The 24,732-nt window shown below is 42.4% G+C and overlaps 1 protein-coding gene and 1 pseudogene across 2 annotated transcripts in view; both read right to left on the minus strand.

Moving 5' to 3' along the window:
* The window catches only part of PARM1 (prostate androgen-regulated mucin-like protein 1), a 92,345-nt gene that overhangs the window by 9,328 nt on the left and 58,285 nt on the right, over positions 1-24,732 (minus strand). The window contains exon 3 of the mRNA XM_079773630.1: positions 6,574-6,652. Coding sequence (XP_079629756.1) covers positions 6,574-6,652 — 79 coding nt within the window. The remainder of the gene's footprint in view (positions 1-6,573; positions 6,653-24,732) is intronic.
* Positions 12,076-13,351, minus strand: LOC307100190 (histone chaperone ASF1A-like; annotated as a pseudogene). Its single transcript has one exon. The product of its transcript is annotated as a histone chaperone ASF1A-like (transcript).

The following is a 24,732-nucleotide window of genomic DNA, read 5'->3' on the forward strand; positions in this document are numbered from 1 at the left end:
CATTTTTCTGCCTGGCTCCTTTCATTTAACTATTCAATGAAAACCTACCATCTATCAGGCTCTATTATGAGGTCTGGGGGATCCCGCAGTGAATTAAAAGACCAAACTCCCTGTCCCAAGTTAGCTTACATTCTAGTGGGGCAGAAACAATAAATAAGACATGAAAAATAATAAGGTGGATGGTAATAAATGCAATGGAGGAAAATAAAACAGGGAAGGGGAAGTGAGGAATTCCAGATGGGAGGTGGGGATTATAATTTTGAATATGGCGATCAGAGAAAGTCTCACTAAGATGACATTTGAGCAGACATATAAAGGAGATGTGGATGAGCCACACAGATGCCTGAGATACACCCTACAGGCAGAGAGAACAGCAAGTGCAAAGACTCTGGGACAGGAGCAGATAACACACCTGCGAGGTAGCTACTGGACTATAATTAAAGAAATTAACTTCTTATATTGGAATGATGTTAGATTTATAAAAAATTACAAAGATAAAGTCCCAAATGCCTTTCAACCAGCTTCCCTTGATGTTAACATCTTACATAACCATGGCACATTTGTCAAAACTAAGAATTGTGAGCTACGATTTTGAAGCCAAGAAAACTGTAACCATTAGAGGTGATTTTATTAGCCCACAGTTACCAAAGCAAGTTGATGGCAGAATGAGTATCATAATTCAGGAATTCTATCAGTTTCATCTTCTTATTACCAAAATCCCAATAATAGAAACATTTCTAAATATCATTTTCAAAGTGCTCTCTACTAGTCTGGATTTCTCTTAAAAAGCAGTTACTTTCAAACTAATCTTTACATAGCCACATTTACTTTGAAGGAACAGATAAAACTTGCCTCTTTTATTTTTTAAAATTATCTGCCAGATAGCATGCTGGCATACACTCATGAAAAAAATCCTGCACTTTAGAACACCTGTCCATCTGTAAACAAGTTCAGAGTTGCGAGGTAACTAGTGCCAAGTGTGTGGTTTAACAGGTTCCCACGGCTTCCCTTCTTCTAAATCTCGTTTCTGCTGACTTGAAGGAAACAAATCCTCCTTCTCCTAAACATTCCTGCCCAGAATCATTCACTCAGGCAACAATGTTTATAAAGCAACTATTATGTTCCAGGTACTGCCAGGGCCTTTATATCCTTCTGCTGGAGGAGCCTGGCGGAGACAAATTCCAGTACAGGGCCCTGAGTGATATGAATGAGGTGCATGCAGCAAGGAACTTCCGGTGGAGAGGTGGGGATGAGGCTCCCCGGAGGGGGTCCCTTTGGAGCTAGACAACTTGGAATCAGCCAGATAAGAAAAAGGTGGACCAAATACCTCCGACAGAGGGCTCAACCTGTTCTAAATAGCAGGGGCATGAAACAGCAGGGCAATTCATTTGGGAAACTCTAGAGCAAAGTGTGTGTTTGGAGTGTTGGGAGATGAAGGTAGAGCAGGCTTAGTTAAAATGCGGTCATGAGACCAGCAGCGTTAGCACCGCCTGTGAGCTGGTGAGAAAGGCCAATGCACAGGCCCCACCCCAACCTATTGAAGTAGACCCTGTGGGGCTGAGACCCGGGAAACTGGGTTTTTAATAAACTCTCCCATTGATTCCTATGCCCATTAAAGGTTGAGGTAGAGAATCAAGTCACCTAGATGTTCAGAATGCCAAAGCTGAACTGAAAAAGGCAACCTGTAGATCGCCAATTCTAGAAGGTCCTAGCCTTTGTGACTGGCTGGGCCTACCTCTTTAAACCTAACAATAACCAGAAAGAATCCAGTTCTATAAAATATAATCACCAGGAGACTTAAAGCAAAACAGGTGACTTCTAACAAGATGCCTTCAGAGCGAGGCCCTGTTGTGTCTATAAATCAATACCACATTTATTTTTGTGAAGGGAACAGCCGTCTTGTCTGCCTGGGTTGCCAGCACACCTAATTATAGCAGCATCCACGTTGCTGGCGATAGCAGATACGGTCTCTTGCGCAGGGGATTATCTCGTGGCTGACCGGTTTTGAGCCAATTTAAACTAAACAATGACTTACTTCATTCTTCAATCATCACTAATTAAAGACACCCTTCTGCAGGAGGCAGGCAAGGCCTCTGCTCTCTTTTAAAGTTGCAAATAAGCCCTGGAATAAAGAGTGCTCGGAGGTAGTTTCTATTTGTGAACATATGACACGGATGCAACTTCACGGGCATTTAGAAGGAGCACAATTGAAACTGCCAAAATGGAATATTAGAAAACAGAGCTCCTGGGCCATCTCCTCCTCCTCCTAGCACCCCCCTCTCCTTGGGTTCCCTGATGCCTACTAAATGGGATTGTTGGAAGTTACCATTTTGCTAAGCACCTGAATAAGAATTGTTTTAACAATAATGGCAACAACAGTGGTTAGCCCCTCCCATCGCTCTCACCTCATACCCGGGCACTGTATGTTTATCTGTATCACCATTTAATGTTTAACCAGCCTGAGTTAGGTATTCGTATAGTTCCATTTACAGAGGAAGAAACTGTGCATGTTCTTAACCACCATGCTATCTGGTCTCTCCCCGTACTCTCCATTTATTACTTCATCTTCAAAACAAGCTTGGAAGATAGATATTACTTCTATTTTTGCAGATGAAAATATTAAAGATCAGGGAGATTATAATTTGCCTAAATGGTAATAGAACCTGCCCACAAAACCCATGTTTCTCCTTTCATACATACCACACTGCTGCTGGCTACAATTGGCGGGCAGGGCACAGGGGACAGTTGATAGATAATGGAGAAGAGCTCTGGAAGGTGCAGGGCAGTTCATTTCCAGGAGCCGCATCCAAAAGTGACTTAGGTCTCAGAGATATGTGGCTGTCCAGCCGGGGACACTGTGACAAAACTAGGGGTTACGGTCCCCAAAGAATCGGGGTGTGGAAACAGGTGGCTAATGAGTTTACCGATGCCTTCGGAGGCAGGTAGAACTTGGGAGAAAGGTGAAACTACTAAGATTCTGGTAGCAGAGCTTGCAAGGGGTGCCCTTTTTCTGGTTGTGAGGCTGCTGCTCTCTCAAGCAGACTCTTCTTTTGCATTCGCAGGGACACAGCCTGTGTTTCAGGCCAGAAGCTAATGGCTCCCTCATGGGCTGATATTTCAGTCACTTGCTACTCCAGCCAAGTGAGCTAAATGACCACAGACAGCAGACTTCTTGCCATGTTATTGTTCTCATAGAAATAAAATAAATTTCCAGCCAAAGCAAAACCCAGCCTTAGGTAGACACATGCATGCACACGCGCACGCACGCACACACACATTTGTGAATTGAGCCAAATGTATTTTTTGATGAATGATTAGCAGGTCTTTCCACGAATCTGGCAAAACAACACTTGAAGGGGTTTTAGCACAGCCTCAAGATTCATGACAGTTATTAACCTCCTTATGTTATTTTGCCCAAATAATTAACAGAGCAGCAGAATGGGGTTTTCCTTAGGGGGTTTCTAGGCAGAGATCTGATCACTTTATTCACCCTGAAGTTTGCAGTGCCAAAGATGAATAGCAAACTTCTGCCCCTGGGGGCCTTTCTGCATTTGGGAGGATCTAAGTATCTTGGGGAGAGAAACCATGACTGATTCAACGTAACCACTCACCACATTTGTCTAGTGCTGAGAATGCCTTGAGAAAATATTTAAATTTTTAAAATAAAATGATATACTATTTTAACCAGTACTCATTAGAACCCATTCAGATGGCCTGCTAACAAAAATGTTCCAAACACAGTAATTTCTGTGGTGGCAGGACTGTGTCTCATCACGGATGCGATGCCCCGCTCCCAGGCTCAGAAGGGTGCCTGGCACATGGCTAATACTCAGAACTATCATCAAGCAACTGTCCTATTGTTGGGGTCCCTTCCAGTTGATCACTTTGGTGATGATGAAGATGATGGTGGTGGTGGCAGGGCTATGTCCTTGGGAAGCATTATCCAATAATCCTCCCAGCAATGCTAGCAAGGAGTTAAAATTAAGGCTCGTATTTTACATGGGAGGGAAGTGAGGATGAGTGAAGCTCCATAACATGCTCAGGTCACACTAGAACCTGCTCCAAAATGGTACATCTGGGATTCAAAGTGAGCTCTACCTGCTGTGGAGTCTGAATTCTTAATCACTATTCTAGACTACCTGTCTGTAGTCAGTGAGAGGTTTGAGATGGTCAATTTGAATTCTTGCCTGAATTCAAGAAGAAGCGTCCTTCCTTGGGTTATTTCAACGTCATTTTTGGCAAGTGTGTGGCAAGAATTTCTATTTCAAGCCACACTCCAGTGGAGGTCCTATTCCAAGTGACATAGCCCTTCAGACACTCACCAATGGTGATTCCAGAATGACTCTAAATCAATCCACAGGTCCCTTTTTATGAGCACCCCCAACACAAAGAGAAATTTTGCTATAAAGTGGGAATGAGGTTCCTAGACTAGTTCATAAAAGCCAATTTAACTTATAATTAAAATATAGTGTATCTGCAGTAATAAACTAGTAATTAACCAGTGAAAAAGAGTGCCATTCAGTAAGATATAATTCATAAAATTAAGTTTGCTGCTCAAGAAAATATAGATTTAATGAAGAGAAAATTTTTCTTTTTCTCTTTTTAATATGAAAGAGACTTAAGGATGCTTTTATAAAGGCTTTTAAACACAGGTAATGCTGGCCATTTGATTACAATTTCTCTCCCAAACCTGGCTTTCCTGTTCTTTGTACTTTAGATATTACAGGGCATTCTTCTACTTGACACCATCATTACATTGATTTGGTGCACATTTAAAACAAGAAGTGGAGAGAAATAAAAGGGAAGGAGGAGGGGAGAGTTCCCTACTAGTGGGCTTTGGTTAGGGCAGGGTGACTAGAGGTGATGAGAGAGGGCCAGGAGAGAAGGCAGCAAAGGTGATGTGTGCACAGAGATGAGAAATTAAATATGTGAGCGCCACCTGGTTTTGAGATTTTGTGATTTCACAGAGCAATAGAAAACAAAAGTGGGGGCTCACAGTTTGGTAACTTTCTATTTAGCTAAAAAGAGTAAAAACTCAGCTACCATCTATGATCACCTTCATTTCATAACAAAAGGTATTTTAAAACCAAAAACATAAGGACATAATCTCAGGGGGAAAAAAAACCATTTTATAGAAAATGCTACATTTTCCTTGTATTTTCAGCATTTTGCTTTAGGACCAGTGAAAACTTCCTTACAGACTGGCATGCATCCAGTGTTCAGAACTTCAGTAGTTGGGAACCATTGAGCCCACTGCTGTGCCCCATTTCCAGGTGAGACAACTTGAGGGTCAGGAGTCATGTTGCTCTTCCCTCAGGGTCAGGCTCTTCCCTCATGGGCAGTGAGTTAAGGGCAGTGAGGCAAGGCCTCTATCTCCTGATTCCAGGTTCATTCTTGTTCCATTACATCATCATGCTGTGTATTTCAGCTGATTTCTTCTGCTTTGCCAAGATTCAGATACTGTACCATCTATTCCTGTCCACTGTGGAGTATACTGGCCATTTTCACTTCCCTGCCAATATATCTGGGAGCTAAGACACTTATTAAGAAACAAGCATTTAGCAAAATAACCCTCTGTCTGGAGCCAAACAACATGGGATCCCTTTCTTCACAAAGAAGAGTAAGGTATGAGACAACAGGGAGTGACCTGGCGGGTATTATGCAAAGTGAAATAAGCCAGTCAGAGAAAGACAAGTAGCACATGGTCTCACTCATATGTGGAATCTAATGAATAAAATAAACTGACAAACAAAATAGAGCCAGAGACATGGAAGCACACAACCGAATGATGATTCTCACAGGGAAGAGGGTGTGGGTGGTGGGTTGAAGGAAGAGATTAACCAAAGAATTTATATACATCTATACTAATAAAAGGGTAATATGCAAATTGGTCATGACACCCTCACAGTAACAACTGAACAAGCAGGCTGTGTGGGGCCACCAGGCTGGCAGGGGGGTTAGCGAGGGACGACCAAACGACTGACCAGCAGGCTGCGTGGGGCGACCAGACCAGCAGGGGGGGCAGTGAGGGGTGACCAGGCCAGCAGGGGGGGCAGTGAGGGGTAACCAGGCTGGCGGGGGTGGCAGTGAGAGGCGACCAGGCCGGCGGGGAGGGGGGGGGCAGTTAGGGGCAATTAGGCTGGCAGGCAGAGGTGGTTAGGGGTAATCAGGCCGGGGGGGGGGCAGTTAGGGGCGATCAGGCTGGCAGGTAGGTGAGCAGTTAGAAGGCAGCGGTCCCAGATTGTGAGAGGGATGTCCAACTGCTGGTTTTGGCCAGATCCCAGGGATCGGGCCGAAACCGGCAATTGGACATCCCCCGAGGGGTCCCGGATTGGAGAGAGTCCAGGCCAGGCTGAAGGGGATCCCTCCCCCCCCCCCCCCCCCCGTGCATGAATTTTGTGCACCGGGCCTCTAGTAGATACATAATCCATGGACACAGACATTAGTGCAGTGAAGGCCTGGGGAGGGGGCAGAAGTGGGGAGGAAGGAGTTAATGGGGGTGGGGAGGCATCTGCAAAACTTTCAACAATAAAGATAAATTAAAAAAAAGAAGGATAGTAAGGTGCCTCTCACCTGATCTTCAGATAAGCTGCAACTCCAAACACCAGCAACACCACAGCAATGACGGTCACTGTAATGGCGGCAATGCTGCCTGTGAAGGAGGAAAGGCACAGAGAGATGATGAGGAAAGGGAGTCACTCCAGATCCTTTTGCAGAGAAGTCAGAGCTGGAACAAAATCCAGGGTCTTAATCATATTACCAAAATGCTTTTCATGCTATGTGAGATTTTGGGAAATGGTCAGTATTTAGTAAGACCGTTTCGCTGGCCTGGAGATCAGAGAACAACCCACAGTAATACTTTGATTATCTTTTTAAGAATGACACCAATCTGCTATTGCTGCAGCTGCTGTTTACAGCGGTAGGGGATTTAAAATACCCTGAAATCTTACTTTGTTCTTTTATAAACTCTGGTTCCTCTTTCTATCATTGCCAAATATTGGGAGACTTAGGATGTTTTGTTGAAGGATTACTACAAAGTAATGGGGTTGGTTTTTAAATAAACCAGAATCACACAGTTGTATTAGTAGTGTCCGCTTCAAAAGGGTCATCTTGGTAGGAGAGGCACTAATCTTAATGATGGCATCTAATCAAAGCATTTCAAAAAATTCCTCTTTGGGAAGTATGTCCAGTTTTCATCCTTGAAGGTGAATTTGATTTTGTAGAGAAAAAAGTCAAGCTTGGTATGAAAACAAGGTCAAGTCTGGTAGGTCACAGTATTTTTTGTTTATAGACTTAATCTGGTGCAATTACAATGTAACATGAATGTTTTACTGTGTAGTTTGAAATGTGGTTCCAAAGGCAACCATTAATGAGCAGTTAAAAAAAACAACAACAACACACCACCCACCCCTTTGAGCACGTAGCCTTGGAAGAATAACCATACCGATTCCAAAGATTACTACTTTGAAGCACAACACTCTTTTTGTGTGAGCTCTGGACTAATACTGTATATAGTTCACTTTTACTTCACCTTAGAAATGCCAAGAATCAATTGAGCTCTTGTCCCCTATAGTTATATTGACTTTCTGGCACGAATGCTGGTATTAGGGACCCCACTTACTCTTTCAGGCCGCTGGGGAATTATTTACTACTTCAGCAAATGAATAGGCCTCTGAGAGCCAAGGTGGTTCATGGCTGACATCGGGACTAAGACCAGAGCTGGGTGTGTCCACACAGATAGACTGTATTGCACCATTTCAGAACTTCCGCACTCTGGACACTCACTCACATGCCCATTTCCTTGCTCCTGGAATCTTTAGAGCATGATTAGCATAACCATCAGTACATTTCTCTTCCCTTTTTTTTTTACGATTGTAAAGGTAGCATTATGGCACTAAATGCTCCAATGTGCGGACCAGATCAAATAGAGAAAGTTCAAGGTCAGATCTCCTTATGAAAAGCCTCCACTCCTACTTTGAAAGGCTGTACTTAGCTTCTGGGCCTCCAAACTGCACTGAAATGAGAGCAATTCCATGTTCATGGAAGCCTATTGACAGCATTTTTAAGAGCTTAGGAGAGGAAGTATTACTACAAGGTAAGGTGTTGGGAGTATTTCAAGTTTCAAAAAGATATAGTGGTTGCAATTAAGAGCCATTTTGAAAATGGGCATTTTAATTTAATTCACCCCTTTAAAAAAAGTGGGATATGGTTGGTTTCCCCATAACTCTTCTTTCTTGCCCAGGGATAGTTTAATATAGGAAATTGTAGGTTTGACCTTTCTCAAACTCGCTTCCCTAACTCTGAGCAGTTGGATTTCCTCCAATTCTGTGATTTACTGAATTTATTTATATACCACCTGTTTCTAAAGATAAACCAGGCAGTTTCCCAACTCAAGTGCAGTTCTTTCTGTTAGAAAACAGCAAGTGATAGAGTGACCTGCTTCTCCTCGATGTGACTGGTAGCTGTCTAGTGTAACCATGGTCTTCAAATGGGGTTCTTTAAGGCCACCTTTTCTTGTTCAGGGATAGCCCGTGTGACCAGAGCTGTAATTAGCAGGTGATTTTCTACCTGATGGGTCCTTGAGGGAAGCTGAGCAAAGGGGCACTTCTGAGGGTCGGTACTGCCCAACGTGAGACCAAAACATGCCAGGTAAAATAGATTATACTGTGGACCGTCCTATTAACTGTTCTGCCACCCACCAGCTCTCCTCAGAGGGTGCCAGCCTTGGTAGCAAAGGTCCTCCGGAACTAGAAGACCTTTGTCAGGCTCCTCACTTTAGGATGTCTTGTGTCCTGAGCTCCTTGTCACCTCCACAGCACCTGCCACTTTCAGAAGCAGCGGGGAACCTCACCCTGGGAAGTTCCACACCTCAAGGCATCATAGTTTGAACTTGTGAGGGGGTGGCTGAGCCAACATTAGCACAGCTTTAAATGGTAACAGAAAAGGCTTAATTTCCTCCTTGTGAAAACAAATGTCATTTCCTACTGAGTTCTGTTTAAACTAAACTGGAATTCCCCTTCTCCTCCTCCTCTTTCTTTTTTCAAGGTGGGGCAGGGAAAGAGAACACGAGGAAGGTGCAGCGGGGCAGGGGCGGCTTTGCCCTGTGAAGGAAGGTGTGGACAGTTGGTGGGCAGTGCGCTGGGACTGGGGTGGGGTGGCGTTACAGTTCTCCCTCACTGGGATCTGAAGTTACGGATTAGGTGTGACTCACACTGTAAAGCCTGGGAGCCAGAAGAGTTAAGAGAGCATTGGGATACATTTATCTGTATATTTCATAAGCCAAGATACAAGAATATCCCATTGTGCTAGCACATTGCACCATGCCAATGTGTTCTGCCTGACCAGAGGGCTATTGGAGACCCAGGAGCCAAAGCCTTCTTGACTTTTGGGCCTCTCTGAAAGCTCGATTTCTCAGGGTGCCATTTTACCACTTTCATAAGAACCCAGAACCAAAAAACCAGACCAGGCGGAAGAATAACCTACTCTACATTTGCAGGTGGTTTACTCTGGGCTGGCATTGGGCTGATAACTTTACAGCTACCATCTCATTTCATTCTCTCTGTGAACTGAGTCAATTACTCCCATTTTATGGATGAGAAAGTTAAAGCTCAGAAAGATTAAGGGCTTGATTAGGGTTTTAAAATCCGGTAAATGATTAAGCTAACATCTGAACCCAGGGCTAGTTTATCCTAGGGTTGGCATTTGTAATCATTGGCGTACTGGATGCTTCCCTGGCCCTTTTCTCAGCTTGGCCAACTCCTACTCTTTCTTCATGACAATTAACATAAACCCCTCTGAGAAGCTTTCCTGACACCCCAAGCAAATTACAGTGTTGTTGTGTGTTAGCTCCTCTTATCTGCTTCTTTCAATCACTCTATGGTGAGCTTCCCCCAGGCATATTCTAATCCTATTCATCTTACATCTCTTTCCCCTTCTTACCACACCCTTAGCCCCAGCCACAGTCTGTAGGCCACAGTGGGTACTTAACTCACTCATTTAATGTCAAATGAATAAATATCATACTGGCAAAAAAAAAAAAATTAACTGGCAGTTTTTGAGCTCAGTCACTGTGCCAAAAAAGTTCCCAAAGCAGCAGGCTCCCCACCTGTCCAATATGGAGTCCCCTGCTCCAGTTCTTACCTGAGTATCTATTCCTATGATTCTATAGCGATGGTCCAGGGGATGATGGCGCTGGAGGAGAGTTATTTTAGGAATAACTGTCTGAATAGGGTCAGATCATTTCCTTGAAGGAGCCAGAGCCAACTCTCAGAAGACTATGCTCCTGGTCTGACCTGGTCAGACTCCTCGAGGAAGGAGGCTGCCCTGGAGGTCATCACTTGACCTGCTTTGACCCTGTTCCAGGCCCTGTGCAGTCCTGGAATAAACCGAGGCATCGTTTTAAGGGGGCTTTCTCCCCATATCTGCCTCTCCCGCCACAGATACCCCCGTCTCTTTGTCACACTCCCATTCGACCTTTACAGACACAGGAAGTCTTCCACACTCAGAAGGGACTTTCCTGTCCAAACTACCCCCCGCCCTCCTCACTTGAAGGTGCCCTCCTGTTTTCCTGGGCTTAGCAATATTCCAAGTTCTTCAATGTTCCTCTGGGGACTCTTCTCATAGAGGCATTTTCTCTTTTCGTCCCTTTAAACATGAAAGAAATGTTGTAACTGACCTCTTTGACAGGATACTTGCCAATTACATCCAACATGACAACATTAGGCTGTGATGGGGTGACCCCAAACCGCCTCTAAAGAAAGAGCTTTCCTAGGCTCTTGAAGGTTGTTTATTTATTTATTTATTTATTGTTAACAGTAGGATGTATTTTATTTTTTAAAATCTATGAACTAGTTAATGGCCAGTATTTTAGTAATCTGGTACGTTAAATTCCAAAGTTTAACATTTGGCAAAATTTTGCTTCACAAATTCACTTTTAGAATGACAGGGACTATGTACAACTTAGATTCCATATTCAGACAAATGCCTTTTTTTTCTTCCTCAACATAAAAGCTTTAAGAAGCACAGTATAGAAGTTTTAGATAGGTAGGCACTGCATAACTCTGTATCACGTGGCTGACGTCTTGCTTTAGCCGCAAGAGTAATGAGAATATTCTACACTTCAGTTAATGGAGCAGAGGAAACTTTCTGAGGAAGGCCCTAGCTCTCCTCAAAGAAAAAAAATAACTTTTTGGCTCATTTAGTTAATGAATTCCTTTCCAAGATTGCTTTTAAAAGGCTTATCTGGAAAAGCTATCTAGAATATGTCTACTACAACTATGCCTCATCTTATTCTGCATGAGTGTCATAGGATGTGAGAGGAGTACTACATGTGTGGAAATACGTATATTTCCAAAATAGTAATTTATCTGTTATAATAAAGCTAAATATACCTTTCCAAATCCACTGTTTTTATATAAATGCTGCCAACATATGATCTATGAAAACAATTTTAAATAGTTAAGTTTATAGTATTTTTATAAATCTAATGAACAGATTGAAGTCATTATACTTTCCAATTTTTAAACTCAGGGAATTTTTATCTGCTCTTGACATGTTGATTGCACTGGGTAATAATGATGTATATGATTCGGGGAGTGTTCTGGTGTCCTAAATTGTTATAAAAACAAAAACCATAGCCAGAGGACAATTAACCACATTTGTTATTATTTTAGGAACCAAATTGAATGCTATCTAACATTATGTGAACTGTAATAGTAGCCATAGGAGGCTTTAAGATGGCCTGGAAATTCATATCCTACAGTTCTTTTTTTTTTAAATATATTTTTTATTGATTTCAGAGAGGGAGAGAGAGAAACATCCATGATGAGAGAGAATCATTGTTTGGCTGTCTCCTGCATGCCAACATTAGAGATGGAACTTGCAACCCGGGCATTTTGCCATGACCAGAATCGAACCGTGACTTCCTGGTTCATAGATCAACGCTCAACCACTGAGCAACACCAGCTGGGCAATCCTACAGTTCTTGGTAGCATATAGTTGACTTCAAATCCCTTTTTTGAGGGCATTCCAAAAAATAATGGAAATTCACCCATTAAATTAAACCAAACTATTTGTTATTACAGGAAGAAGCATTTTAGTTGAAGTGAACTTTGTCCTTTTGAAGGCCCAAAGATTATTGTCCAGGAGGCTAAAATATCCTTATAACCTGGCCTTATGAGTCATATGTTTTTACAAGTGCTTTAATTACATATAGAGGAGAAAAATTATATATATTATCAGAGAAGTTTCAGAACTTAAAACACATTAGAGAAAAATTATTTAAAAATAATTGTACTTACATATTTGCTCAAATATTGGTTTCCTTTCTATCTATATGATTTTTTGTTGTTTCTGTTGTTAATCCTCACCTGAGGATATTTTTTCCATTGATTTTAAAGAGAGTGAATGGGAGGGAGGGAAGGGGAGAGAGAGAGAGAGAGATGTGAGACATACATCAATATGAAAGAGATAAAATTGATCAGTTGCCTCCCACAGGAGAGTAACCTGACCAGGACTGGGATCGAATCTGCAACCCAGGTACGTGCCCTTGACCAGGATCTGAACCCTCAAAACTTCAGTGTGTGGGCCGATACTCTAACCATTGAACCACTCTGGCTAAGGCTCTACAGGGTTTTCTAAAATATATTCTTCACATTGTGTCTTAGTAACTGACTTATCATGGAATTTCAGGGAACCAGTTCTGTGAGTTTTTATAGCTTTGTACTGAATGGTGGCAGGTGGTCACGTGCAGTCCATGTGGGATTCGAACGTGACATTGAGTGCATTTTCTTACGTGGATCATCCCTTTGATGCTGCAGGTAATGCATCTGTTGAAAGATGTTACTGTAGATTTGGATTACTACTCTCTGCATCTTCCAGCTTTTCTGTGTTATCTTCTCAAATAATGTGGAATCTTGTGACTCTGGGATTAGATGCCAAAATGTTCCTTTGAAGCCTAGAAAAGTGGTTTTACTGGTGGATTTCCCCTTAATTCTGTCTCAGTATATTCATTATTTACACAATAGCAACTCTAATAAATTCTTGACCTCGATAGATGCATGTGATTATCACAACTGTTACACCTACTGCATCTGCACCTGGAATGAGTCCTAGATAAGGTGCATCAGCCTGAAATACCAACATATGCCTTCCTACAGGCACAGGGCCCACTAACAGAGTCTAAACCTTGATCGTTTTCTTCACTTTCTCCAGAGCCCACATAGATAATTTTCCACTCCAGGTCTTCAGACAGTTCCTCGAAACACTGGAAGGTGATCTTGCACTGGAATGATTTGTAGAAAGAAGAAGGGTTATCCAGAACCACTATACTGTTCACCTGAACCTTTTCCATATTGTGAAAACAAAACAAAACAAAACAAAACAAAAAAACCCACCCAATAACACAACAAACAAAAACAATGGAACTGGGGCTTGCTGGGCAAAATAAAGTCCAGCTCTGGAGAGTGCAGACCCCGCCCTAGTGCAGCCTGATGTCCTGCCCGGACATAGCTCTTTTAAAAGGTTGTTATTGCTCTGAGAGAGCCGGAGGCAGAGGGTTGATGGTGGGAAGTCTCCAGGGGTGACAAAAAGGTGAGTGTCTTGCTCCTCTGTATAGATGACTCCTGAACCACATGGTCCTTGGAAATTCAACAGTCAGCTTATTTAGAATGCCTCTGTCAGTACTTTGACCAAGTCCCTGGGTCTGTGAGCACCTGATCTATTTTGAGAAGCATCTTTAACAACCTCTTTGACTGTTTTTCAATATTTTTGCACTTTTCTTTCCTCTCCCTGGTCCAGGGAGTAGGTAAGAAATGGAGAAGAGAAGCAGATGGCCATTTTAGAGTGTGTGGTGGCTCCTCCAGTCAAGGTCATCCAGAGGAAAGCAACATCTCGTCTCAAAGGGATTCTTTCTCTGTAAAAGCACATGTCTGTGCTGGAGGAGGGAAGTGGGCCTGGTGAAGAAAGGGCTTGAAGGTTAGAGGTCTGTGTGAGCGTGGATTTCTCTTTATTACCCTAGGAAAAGGCTCCTCCCTCTTTACAGCAATAGTCTCACATTGCAACTCCTTCCTCCAAACAGCAATGATAATAGAAGTAACAGTCAACAACAGAAAAAAAGTGACAGCCATCCACACATTCTTGTTATTTATCCTGTGTCAGGGACTATTCTATGCTTCAGTTATTTCAATTAATGTAATTCTCCATAAGGTAGCTACACTTATTATATCCATTTTACAAATGAGGAAACCAAGGCACAGAGACACTAAGGGCCCAGAACCACATGGTAAGAAGAACTGGGACACAGGGCAGGCTCCATGCTGGTACCCAGGAGGCGCTCCTGCCAACTTGGGCTCTAGCGATAGCTCTGCGTCTGCTTGTGGTAGAACCTGTCCCTCTGGGTTTTCCAGTGCAAGTGTGGCATCCCCTGTCTGCTTTCTATTGGCGGTCCAGGAATCAGGCCTGCCTTGGGGCTGGATTCAAACTTTGGGGCAGGATCTCCAATATCTATACTTTCCACTTCCTGTCATCAGGAAACCTGGTTTTACTTTTTTTTTTCTCTAAGAGCATTTGACCTACATAGGTAGCATATAGTTAAAAATGTATGCAGAAATATAAATCTCTGTGGAGAAAACAAAAGATTTACACTTGCCCAGGCAAGTGGCTGTTCCCACTCCCTGCATTTCTCTCTCAAGCGTTCACATCGGCTGTATTTGAAGGACACAGGGAACTCAGGTTTGCAATGAATGCAACCCGGGGCACACAAGCCAGCACAGTCCCTGGTTATCAACATTTAAAAGCTTCTTCACTTCACTTACAATTACAGTCTTTCCCAACACAAATGAGGCTTCTTTCCCACTGGAATTTATTATAACTACCTGTTTAGGTCAGTCCCAGCTTTCCTTTGACTCCTGTAATGTATGAACTAGACTGGATTTCTAAGAATAGCAAAGGGGACTCCCACCTCATCCCTTTTCCCATAGCACTAGGACACATCCATGACCGCACAGCAGTCCCAGGTCAATGTCAGGGAGCATTCCCTTCATTCAGTTGGCCTAAAGGCGCTGCCCAGACCAAACGGAGCCTGCCGGGAATGAGAATTCCTCCTGAAATATGGGTGACCCTTCTATCTGAATGCTAGTAACAGACTCTCCTTGAAGACTGTTCAAAACTCAGCCTTCGCTTAACAACAGTTCCCAAGGGACATCTGTAGTATTGTGCCAAGAACACTAATGGAAGCATCAAGAGAAACAATCCTGGTCATCAAAGTCATAGAAACCACCATTACTGTGGCTACCCTGTGCCAGGCATTAAGCTAGGCAGAGCCGGTTAGGAATCTGCAGTTTGGAGTTTCGGAAATAATGCAGTTAAAAACATTCTGCTCACCTGCTTAGTAGGCATAAATGGGATTCAACCATGGAGGCTAGGTTCCCCAAACCTGTGCTTTCCCACTCTCTGTGACGAGAAGACCTGGCATGGAGCCTGGCTTCATAAACACAGTAACTGAAGAGTCTTGGGCAAGTCACTTTACACCTCCCAGCCTCCATGCCTCCTTTGGTCCCTATCTCCACCTGTAAATGGGGATTCATTCAATCATTCATGCAGCTGATGTTTACTGTGTGCTGGACTGGATGAAACGCTTGCTTCCTCATAGAATGCTTTTACAAATTAGCATATTTAAAATGCTTTGTGCATCATGAATGCAATACAAAGGTCCCATTTAACCTCAGGGCACCTCTTATCCATAAAAACTCTGAGCCAGAAAAGAACCTTGATCCAGAGGAGAATTGAGCTAACTTGGGTATTAGAAATGAGTGAGAATCTCAAGTTCAAGTTTTGCTTTCAGCAAGATCATGACCAATGGAATAATGTAATTTTGTTGTTGAAAAAAATTCTAAGAAGTTTCATTGAATCTAATCCCTTCATTTTACAGATGATAAAATGGAAGTCTATAGAAATTAAGAGATTTGATTGCGATTAGAGTCCATTAGTGACAGAGCTGCGACTAGAACTCACATTTTGATATCTGGTTTGTGTCCTTTTAAATTCTCTATTCCTTGGTCTCATCCCAAGTAAAACCTTAAAGCACTGTTAGCTGAGGCAGTAAACAAGGACAAGACGCCAGCCTCAACTTCAGTGCAGTGTTTCCAAAATTCCAACATCTCCACATCACTCTCCTGTTTCTGCCATGTCCACTCACCTATACTATTATTTTCTGAATGTATGTCTTTAAATCAAGTCATCGTTTTTCCTTAGATACTTGCTACATACAGCCACACCCTAAGCAAGAATAGCTGTGCAATCATGATTCAATGTGTTGTTTTATTCTTTTCTCCAATTCACATTAAAACAAAACAGTTTTTATTAGAATAAACAAGGTTCATCATCTTGCATACTACTCATGTAGGGACTTAAACCATACTTCTGAGAATACTGCTCCCAGGAAAACCAGACTCACAAAGCGACTGGGCAGGGTGGAGGGGGTGGGGCGTGTGAGAAACTGGGCTGGGGGTAAATCAGCTGCCCTCAGAGCCCCTGGGAGAGGCCAGGAAGCACAGAGGGCAGGAGCTGAGCCCAGCAGTTGGGACGGCTCCAGGGAATGTGGCAGCTTCATGAATACTGCTTCTTGGTGGAGGCCCAAAGTGGAGGAAATGTGGCCCAGGAGGGACAACTGTCCTGACTCAGCCACTCCCAGGAGTAGCAGTGCAGACATGAACAAAGACTTCACTTCTAAGTCCATGATGTTAAGTCTGTCCCTTAACATGCTCCATGTCAATTTATGCCCTTCTCATATTTCCTGCAGGACAGATTCATAACTATTTCACAATTACTTTATATAATGAATATAATTCAGCCTGTGCTGAATTATAATTTCTACTGGGCTAAGTGACATGGGTGGTAATCTGAACTCTGTATCAGCCCCATTCCAAGTCAGGATGGAGAGGAGGGTGGGGATGGAGAGATTTCTGGAGAATAATTAAAATAAAAGGACAGAGGATCCCCTCTAATGTTTGTCCTGGATGAGAACTCTCCTGCTCTTCCGAAAATTCTTACCTATAGCGCGAGTGCGTCGGCTGTGTCAAGTTAGGTCATCTACACTCCTTGACTGGAGGACATAGATATTTCTATTCAGAAGTCAAGTCAGAAAGAGGGAAAAAGATCCCTACATCTCTCTGCTGAGTATCCTAGATGCAATTAGTATTGAAATGATTAAAAAAAAATTCTCTGGGATATTTTCAGTTTGGAGCAACTAGCTGCATGGCAGTGGGCAGGAGCGGGGTGTGTAGGGAGAGAAGTCAGCCTCAAGGGCCAGATTGGGGATCTCAACTCTGAAGTCAGCTCTTTGTGAATGACTCATTGAGGGGCCTATAATGCACCACAGGAAGCATGCTGCTGTCCTGCTTCTGAACTGCCATTCATCTACATGAACACAGAAAGAGGTTTTGGTTTTTGTTGTTACTTCCTTCTCTATCCCTTTAGTATTTCAAAGATGAAAATGAGGCATGACCACGGATCAAACAATACTGAGGGGGAAAGCGGGCATGTGCCCTTTTTGAGAGTCATCCAGTCTGCAGGTGAAGGCTCAGATTTCTTCAGGGTTCACCAGTCTTAGCAAGTAAGATGTTCCACACTGGTATTTTCTTGGTTCAGAGAACATAAGCGAGAAGGAAGGGGGTATTTCTCAGAGCCCAAGACAGAGTCCTAACGTTGTTTGCTAAGCAGTGTGAAATTTGTCATTTTAATTATGGAATCCGTGTGTGGAGCAGAGAGTCACAGTTTCAGATCACCTGTCCCAACACCTTGGCCAAGGGCAGTCACATCAGTATAACTACTGTGGCCCTAGGACTCAGGGATCTCGGGGAACCATTAGTTCCTTTAGCTTTGCTCCATGTAATTAATCACCAAGGCCAGGCAGGAACCTGCTTTTGGATACTGTATTTTACCCAGTTTTAATTTCTTCCAGATTAAGAGTTAAAAACTCTGGAAAGAAAATAATTTCCAAACTTTGATGCCAGCTAAGGGGAGAGGGCAACCTCTTAGGGGCCAGTGGGGCCTCGGCAAAGTCCTATAGCTGAACCTTTGTCTCCTCCCTCCCCAGACTTCCTTCCTCCCAGCTAGAAACCTCTAGTTGTTTGCACTCTTTAACCCTTTGCTTTGGATTTCACAAGTTTTGTGAAAACATTACTACTTCAAATGTGAACATAGTTATTTTTCTCTTCCAATACTTTTTGGGTTATCCTTTTTTGTATTGTGTCCTAGACAGGTGCTTAAATGTATCTTTATTATAGAAAATTTACAGTAATAATCCTTTTGGGAGCCTTAAAGTGTTTACAAACATTCTATTTCTTTTCAAGTTAAGAAAATCAAAGTCTAGAAGAGTCAACTATTATTGGTATCCACACTGAGAATTAGGGACCCAACTGTAGTAATAATAACAGCTAACATTGATTTAGTGCTATGTGAGACACTTTATACACTTGTCTCATTTAATCCTCATAGGAATCCTATAGGGCATGCCAGTACTATTATTACCCTCATATTACAGATGAGGAAAAAGTGACACCCAGTAATGAATACAATGGCCCAAGTCTCCCATCTAGCAAATGGCATCAGTGGGATCTGAACCAGGCAGTCTGATGCCTGAGTTTGTACCATTAGCAACTTTCTTGCCTTCCTGGAGCCTGGCTTTGAAATGACCCCCTAATTTCTCCAAGCAGAAATATGGCAAATGGTTTTTGATGGCCCACTTCTATGGATTTATTGAAATTATATAATTTTAACCTAAATTTACCTTCATTTTTGAGCCTGTCATCACCCCTGAAGGCCATGAACCCAATGATAAAAGCAAGATACTGTTAAATAAAATTTTGTCTCTTATTGGCCAATATTTTTCTTTTCTGAGAATTGAGAAACAAGTCATGCTGAGGAAAATATCAATGTAGCATCCATTACATGTTCTCTGAATACGTGCTCCTGACTGGGGTGGAATTTTTAGATCCTTTTCTGATAAAGACGATGGGCCTGTGCTGATCCATTCTCACTTTCCTGATATTATTTTATAACTGAAAAGACATGCTCTTGAGTCAGAAGATTACAGTGAGGATTCATTTTGGATATGGAATCAGGCCTTTACCAATCTGTTTTCTCAGTGAGCCAATAAGCCATAGATTCATTAATGCTATCAGATGTGCTTATAAGCTAACTCGCTTTTCTCAGTGAAGCACTTCCAAAATCATTTTAGTCATATATAACTGGTGAGAGCATTTGAAGCAGGAAGAAGAAATTGTCCCATGGAGGCAGAAACTCTCCAAATGTAATGAAAGGTGACATTGAAACAATTAAACTACGTCACATGTATGTTGTAAATGCGTTGTAAGGAGTTGCATTTTGGTAGATAACTTAAATGGTAACTAGCTGATTTTATTACCTTGACATATATTTTTCAAAGGATAGTCTGTAACTTTTTCAAATTCAGATTAAGATTTAAGTAGTAAAAGTAAACCAAAGGAGAAATAAAAGCAATGGAGAAAAGAATTCAGAATAATGTTTATCTAAAATAAAATCTGACCGTTGGAGCTCCTTATGGGAGTTTACTTGGCATTAGCAAGCTTTAAGGTTTAGTCAAGTTTAAAGAATTGAGCACAAAAGAAAAAAAAAACACACAAAAAACGTGAGTGAGAGTTTATAACAATTTATAACTTGTCAGCCCTTAAGTTCTTGGAGACCAAAGATAAGAGTCAGCATGGTGCGAAAAGAGAGGAGCGGCAGCAGGAATAGGGGTGGGCAGAACCCTGAGTGGCAGCAGCAAGCTCTTTAGTCTAATGATGGCGGGGTATTAGAGGAGTGTCTTTGCATGCACAGGTATTATTATGGACTAAATGCCCGTGTCCTCCCAAACTCATATGTTGAAATTATAACTGCAAATGTGATAGTATGAGGAGGTGGGGCCTTTGGGAGGTGATGTCATGAGGGTGGAGCCCTTGTGAATGGGATTAGTGCCCTTAGAGAGGAGATCCCAGCGAACTCCCTTTCCCCTTTCACTGAGTGAGGACACAGAAGAAATATGGCCTTGTATAAACCAGGAACTCAGCCCTCACCAAATACTGAATCTACTAATAGACTCCCCAGCCCTGAGAACCCTGAGAAATAAATTTCTGTTGTTTAAGTCACCCCATCTATGGTATTTTTATTATAAAAGCCTGAACAGATTAAGACAACAAAGGTGTTTAATTTTTCTTCATTCTCAATTCAAAGGTCAGAATTTATGAAGTTCAGAAAATATGTAAATTTATGGTCTAAAGCTTGATATTTAGTCATTAGAAGTCATTCATTTATGAATTCATCAAACATTTTAGACACTGTTAGTTACTGGGGATCTATTTGCAAGCCCAAACAGGCAAGGCCCCACGTCAGGTCCCTGGAAAGGCAGGGTAAGCAATGCGCAATGCTGCCACACAAGCACATGAATAATCATACACTGTGGAGAAGAGAGACAACTGAATTGTGACAGGTTGTAACTGGGAAACCACAGCTGGACTGGGGGCCCCAACAGAACCTTCCTGAATAGATAATGTTTGAGCTGAAGCCTGAGGAATGAGTTGGAATTAACCAGGTTAAGTAATGTGTTGTGGGTTCTATGTAGAAGGATCTGGAGAAGGAAAAGCTCTGTCTCAAGAGGGAGCTCAGCAGATTCATGGAACTGAGAGATAGCCAACATGGCGGTGCAGGGGGCGAGATGAGGCGGAAAGGCAGGAGAGGGTCCACCCTGTGGGCCTGTGGATTTCATGCTAAGAGCAGACGATGCCCAGAGGGGCTGGTGGTAGTGAGGCTGTGTGTGACCCAATGAGATCTGTGTTTAATTGTCATTCTGGCTGCTATGTGGAGAACGGGCAAGATGTGAGATGGGTGCAGGAGAGGAAATGAAGGGCCAGTTAGGAAGCTATCATGGTGGGATTATGGGGTTATGGGAGTTTTGACATGAGGCTAAAATTGAAAAAAAATAGATGAATTGAGAGCTACTAAGAGTTCAAAATCAATAGTATTCAGTGGTGGAGAGGACCCAGGCAGTGAATGACAGTGAAATGAAAAGATAGTAGCACCATTTACTATAGGACACTGGCCTGGGCATGTACAATGATATAATATTTGTAAAGCTGAGCCTAACATAGGTATAATACTTTTTAGGATTATTGCTTCTTGATATACTCTGGGCATTCCAAAAGAATCTGATCAATAAATGTTTATGAATATTCTTTTACATGGTCTTCTCATTTATGGTTTTTTATTAAATCATAATTTTCACCTTTAACATATATTTAATATGTCATCTAAATATGATGGTCATTAACTTACTATAACACACATTTTTTTACTCCTAAATTTTTTTATGATTACTTTAAAAGTTATTTTCACCCTTTTTGGAGTTAATTCTTTTTTTCAAATTTATGCTCATTTTAAGAGTTAACCTGGAATAAGCAGATGTCCTGTGGAGCTAAAAGTCCCTTGCAGGTATGGGCACATGGGTGTCTAGATGTCTGTGCCTGCTTAGAGCCCTTTATTTAATGGTTTTATTAGAACAGTTCATGCTGAACAAATACTGGGGTTCAGACTAGCAATTTAAAGTTCAAAGGCCTTTACCAATTTTCACAATTATGTGTCCTTTTTGTAATGGAAAGTATAAGAGAGTATAAGACCAGCGGACACTTGGATTTTATAGAAGAAAGAGAATATTCACTTTGCAACAAGTGCAGTGAGTCTAATTCTAAAGTTTGCCTGTGCAAGAATTGATGATGTCTTGAATATAACTTGGTGTGCAACATCAGTTAATCACTGAAGCATATGCTGAGCAACTAATTGTGCACAGCAGCATTCAATTTAGCTCAGGGAGTCAGAAATACTCTGTAGTCATAGTTTCCAGCCTTGAAGAGCTCTGATTTAATAACATAGGCGACCCAAACTTAACACATCACAGTTGTCTCTCTTCCTTTAAAAGCAAGACAAAAACTGAAAAACAAAAGTCAAAACTCGTTTTTTCTGGACAGCTGCCTTGGGATAACTGCTAACTACCACCTGCATCTCCTCCCATAGGGCAGCCCCTCCCTGAGACCCAGCGGCCGGCACTCGGCATGTGGCAATATTCCATGTCACTCGTTTCCACAGAAGTTCTGGAGGCCATTGGCCCTCCCCCAGCTTTTCTTTTCTGTGAATTCAGGTAGGATGGGTGTAGTGAAAGGAACACTTGATTCAAGGTCAGTCAGGAGAACTGAATTTGAGTTTTGGCTGGGCCACTCAGGTGAGAATTGGAGTTAAGTCACTTAATCTCTCTGGGCCTATTTCTTCACTTGTAGAATGGGTAGCCGCAAGCTCACCTCAGTCACTAGCTCCATCCTTGGAACATGCATATACTCAGCAAAACTCATGTGAACATGAGCCTCATTCCTTTGGCACAGGATAATTTAAATAAACAATTTGAATAGTATAATAAGCCAAAAGGACCCTGAAAGATTACCTCTCTTCTACCTAGTTTATAGCTAAGAGCTCTTAAAGTCAGAGTAGTTAAGTGACGTGTGCCTATCAGTGATAATGGCAAGCCACAGACCAAGTATAAACTGGTCTACCTGTTTCTAAGCCTGAATGCCATGAAATTTAAAACACATATTTCTCCTAGTTGAAACCTATTAAAATGTAATTCTTAGCATTTCCTTCCCCTGATGAAAAGCCTTTGGTGACTGTCAATGGCCTGGTAAATAAAGTAAGTCGTCTCATCCTGCTGCTTAGGGTCCTCTAACACTTGTTCTGAAACCTGACTTCCTGCTTTCCTGCAGTGTTCCCCTCCACACAGTCTGGGATCCACCAAGCCAGGTTAGCTGCCATGTTGTGTACATGCTAAATTGTAAACTGCATGAGGGAGTGACTGTTTTATTCATTGCCAAATCCCCAGTACCTAGCCAGACGCCTAACTCATTGTAAAAGCTCAATAAAAGTTTGTTGAAGATAGTGGGCATTCTTCTTTATGATAGCTATAACAACAACAATAAGAAGAAGGGCAATAGCAGAATGGTAACAATAATGATAAATCATAAAATGATGTTGTAGGAAAATAATGATCACAGTCATCGACAGAGCCATTGCTCAGTAGCTACTATGATGCAAATTTATTTTCTCAACAAAACCTGACAAGAACCCCGTCATGTGACTATCCTTTTCCCATCTTCCTGATGAGAAGGCCGAGGCTCAGAGAGATGAAATAGCTTCTCTGGAACTGGTTGGTTATTGAGGCTCAGTTCTAGGGGTTGGGTGTAACGTACATCTTCCTGTTTGTGAACAAGGTTCCTTGCTTTCATGGAGCTGACAGTCTAGTGGTAGAAAACAGACACCTACTCACCAAATAAGTGAGATAAAGTCAGAAAGTGATAAGTGATCAAATGGAAAATAGAGCAGCATTGAAGGGATCAATGGTGATGAGTTTATTGTTTCAGACAGGAGTGTGAGTAAAGGCTTCCTTTTCGTGAGTCAAGACTTTGGGTAGCTGTGATCTGACAAGGAGTGAGCCCTGATAGACCTGGCAGGAGACTGTATTAGGCACAGGACATAGTAAGTACACAGCCCCTGAGGCAAGAGTGTCCTTGGTCTGTCTGAGAATAGTAAGACTGCCAGTGTGTCTGCTGGTAAAAGAGAAAGGAAGTGAAAGCAGGGAGGCTGTGTGGGTTCAGATCATGCTGAGCACTGGAGGCATGACACAGACGTGGGCTTTGCTCAGACTCAGGGGAAGCCATGGGAGTGTTAGAGCTGAGCAGTGACAGATCTGTCCTCGGTTTCAAAAGGATCACTCTAGCAAGGGTGATGAGTAGTGAGTTCAGTTGAAGGAATATTAAAGTCACACGTGTGAGAGACGACAGAGGGGTGAGAGGAGACTAGGTTCTGATGGGCTGGAATATGTGAGAAAGAAAGGAGTCTAGAATTAGTCCAATGTTTTTAGCGTCCAGAACTGAAAGAAGAGAGGGAAAGGCTGAGGGAGGAGCAGACTGAGGGTTGAGGAAATCAGTAATTCATCTTATACATATTAAGTGTGCGAGGCCTATGAGCCACCCACGTGGGGAGTGTGAGTTAGCTGACAGCTGGATTTACATGTCTTTAGTTCAATGAAGCAAAACAGGCATAGGATTTTACATGTCAGGATTATCAGCACATGGATGGCATTTTAAGTCATGAGATAGGATGAGGTCATCTCAGGAGTGAGTGTAGAGAGTTCAGGGAGAGAGGAGGGCAGTACTGGCCCCGGGGTGCTCCAGTGTAGGAAGATGAGGGGTGAAATAAGGCAACAGAGACTAAGGAGGAGCAGCCAGCCAGGTAGGTGAAGAACCAATAGGGAGAGTGTCCTGGAGGCCAAGTGGACAGTGTTACAAAGATGAGGGCAGTGACTACCTGTGTCAAATGCTGCTGATAGGTCAGGTCAAGCCATGCCTAAGGATTCACGTCAGACTTGGCAAAGTGGAGGGCACTGGATACCTTGACAATAGCAATTTTGGTGCTTACAACTTCTGAGAGCATTCTGAAGTCAGGTGAGTGCAGCATCAACTACCACTTTTGCACACAAGTGCTCCAATTGCCTCCTTTTAGGCCTAAATTTTCTTCATCTCCTACATCTTGGCACCATCATGGGATCTTCCCTAATTCCTCTAGTCAAATTGAACTCCAATAGCATTAACCTTGTTTTAGAATTACTTATGGGTGACT

This window comes from Cnephaeus nilssonii (assembly GCF_951640355.1).
Source record: "Cnephaeus nilssonii genome assembly, chromosome: 1".
In the NCBI taxonomy this organism is placed as follows: Eukaryota; Metazoa; Chordata; class Mammalia; order Chiroptera; family Vespertilionidae; genus Cnephaeus; species Cnephaeus nilssonii.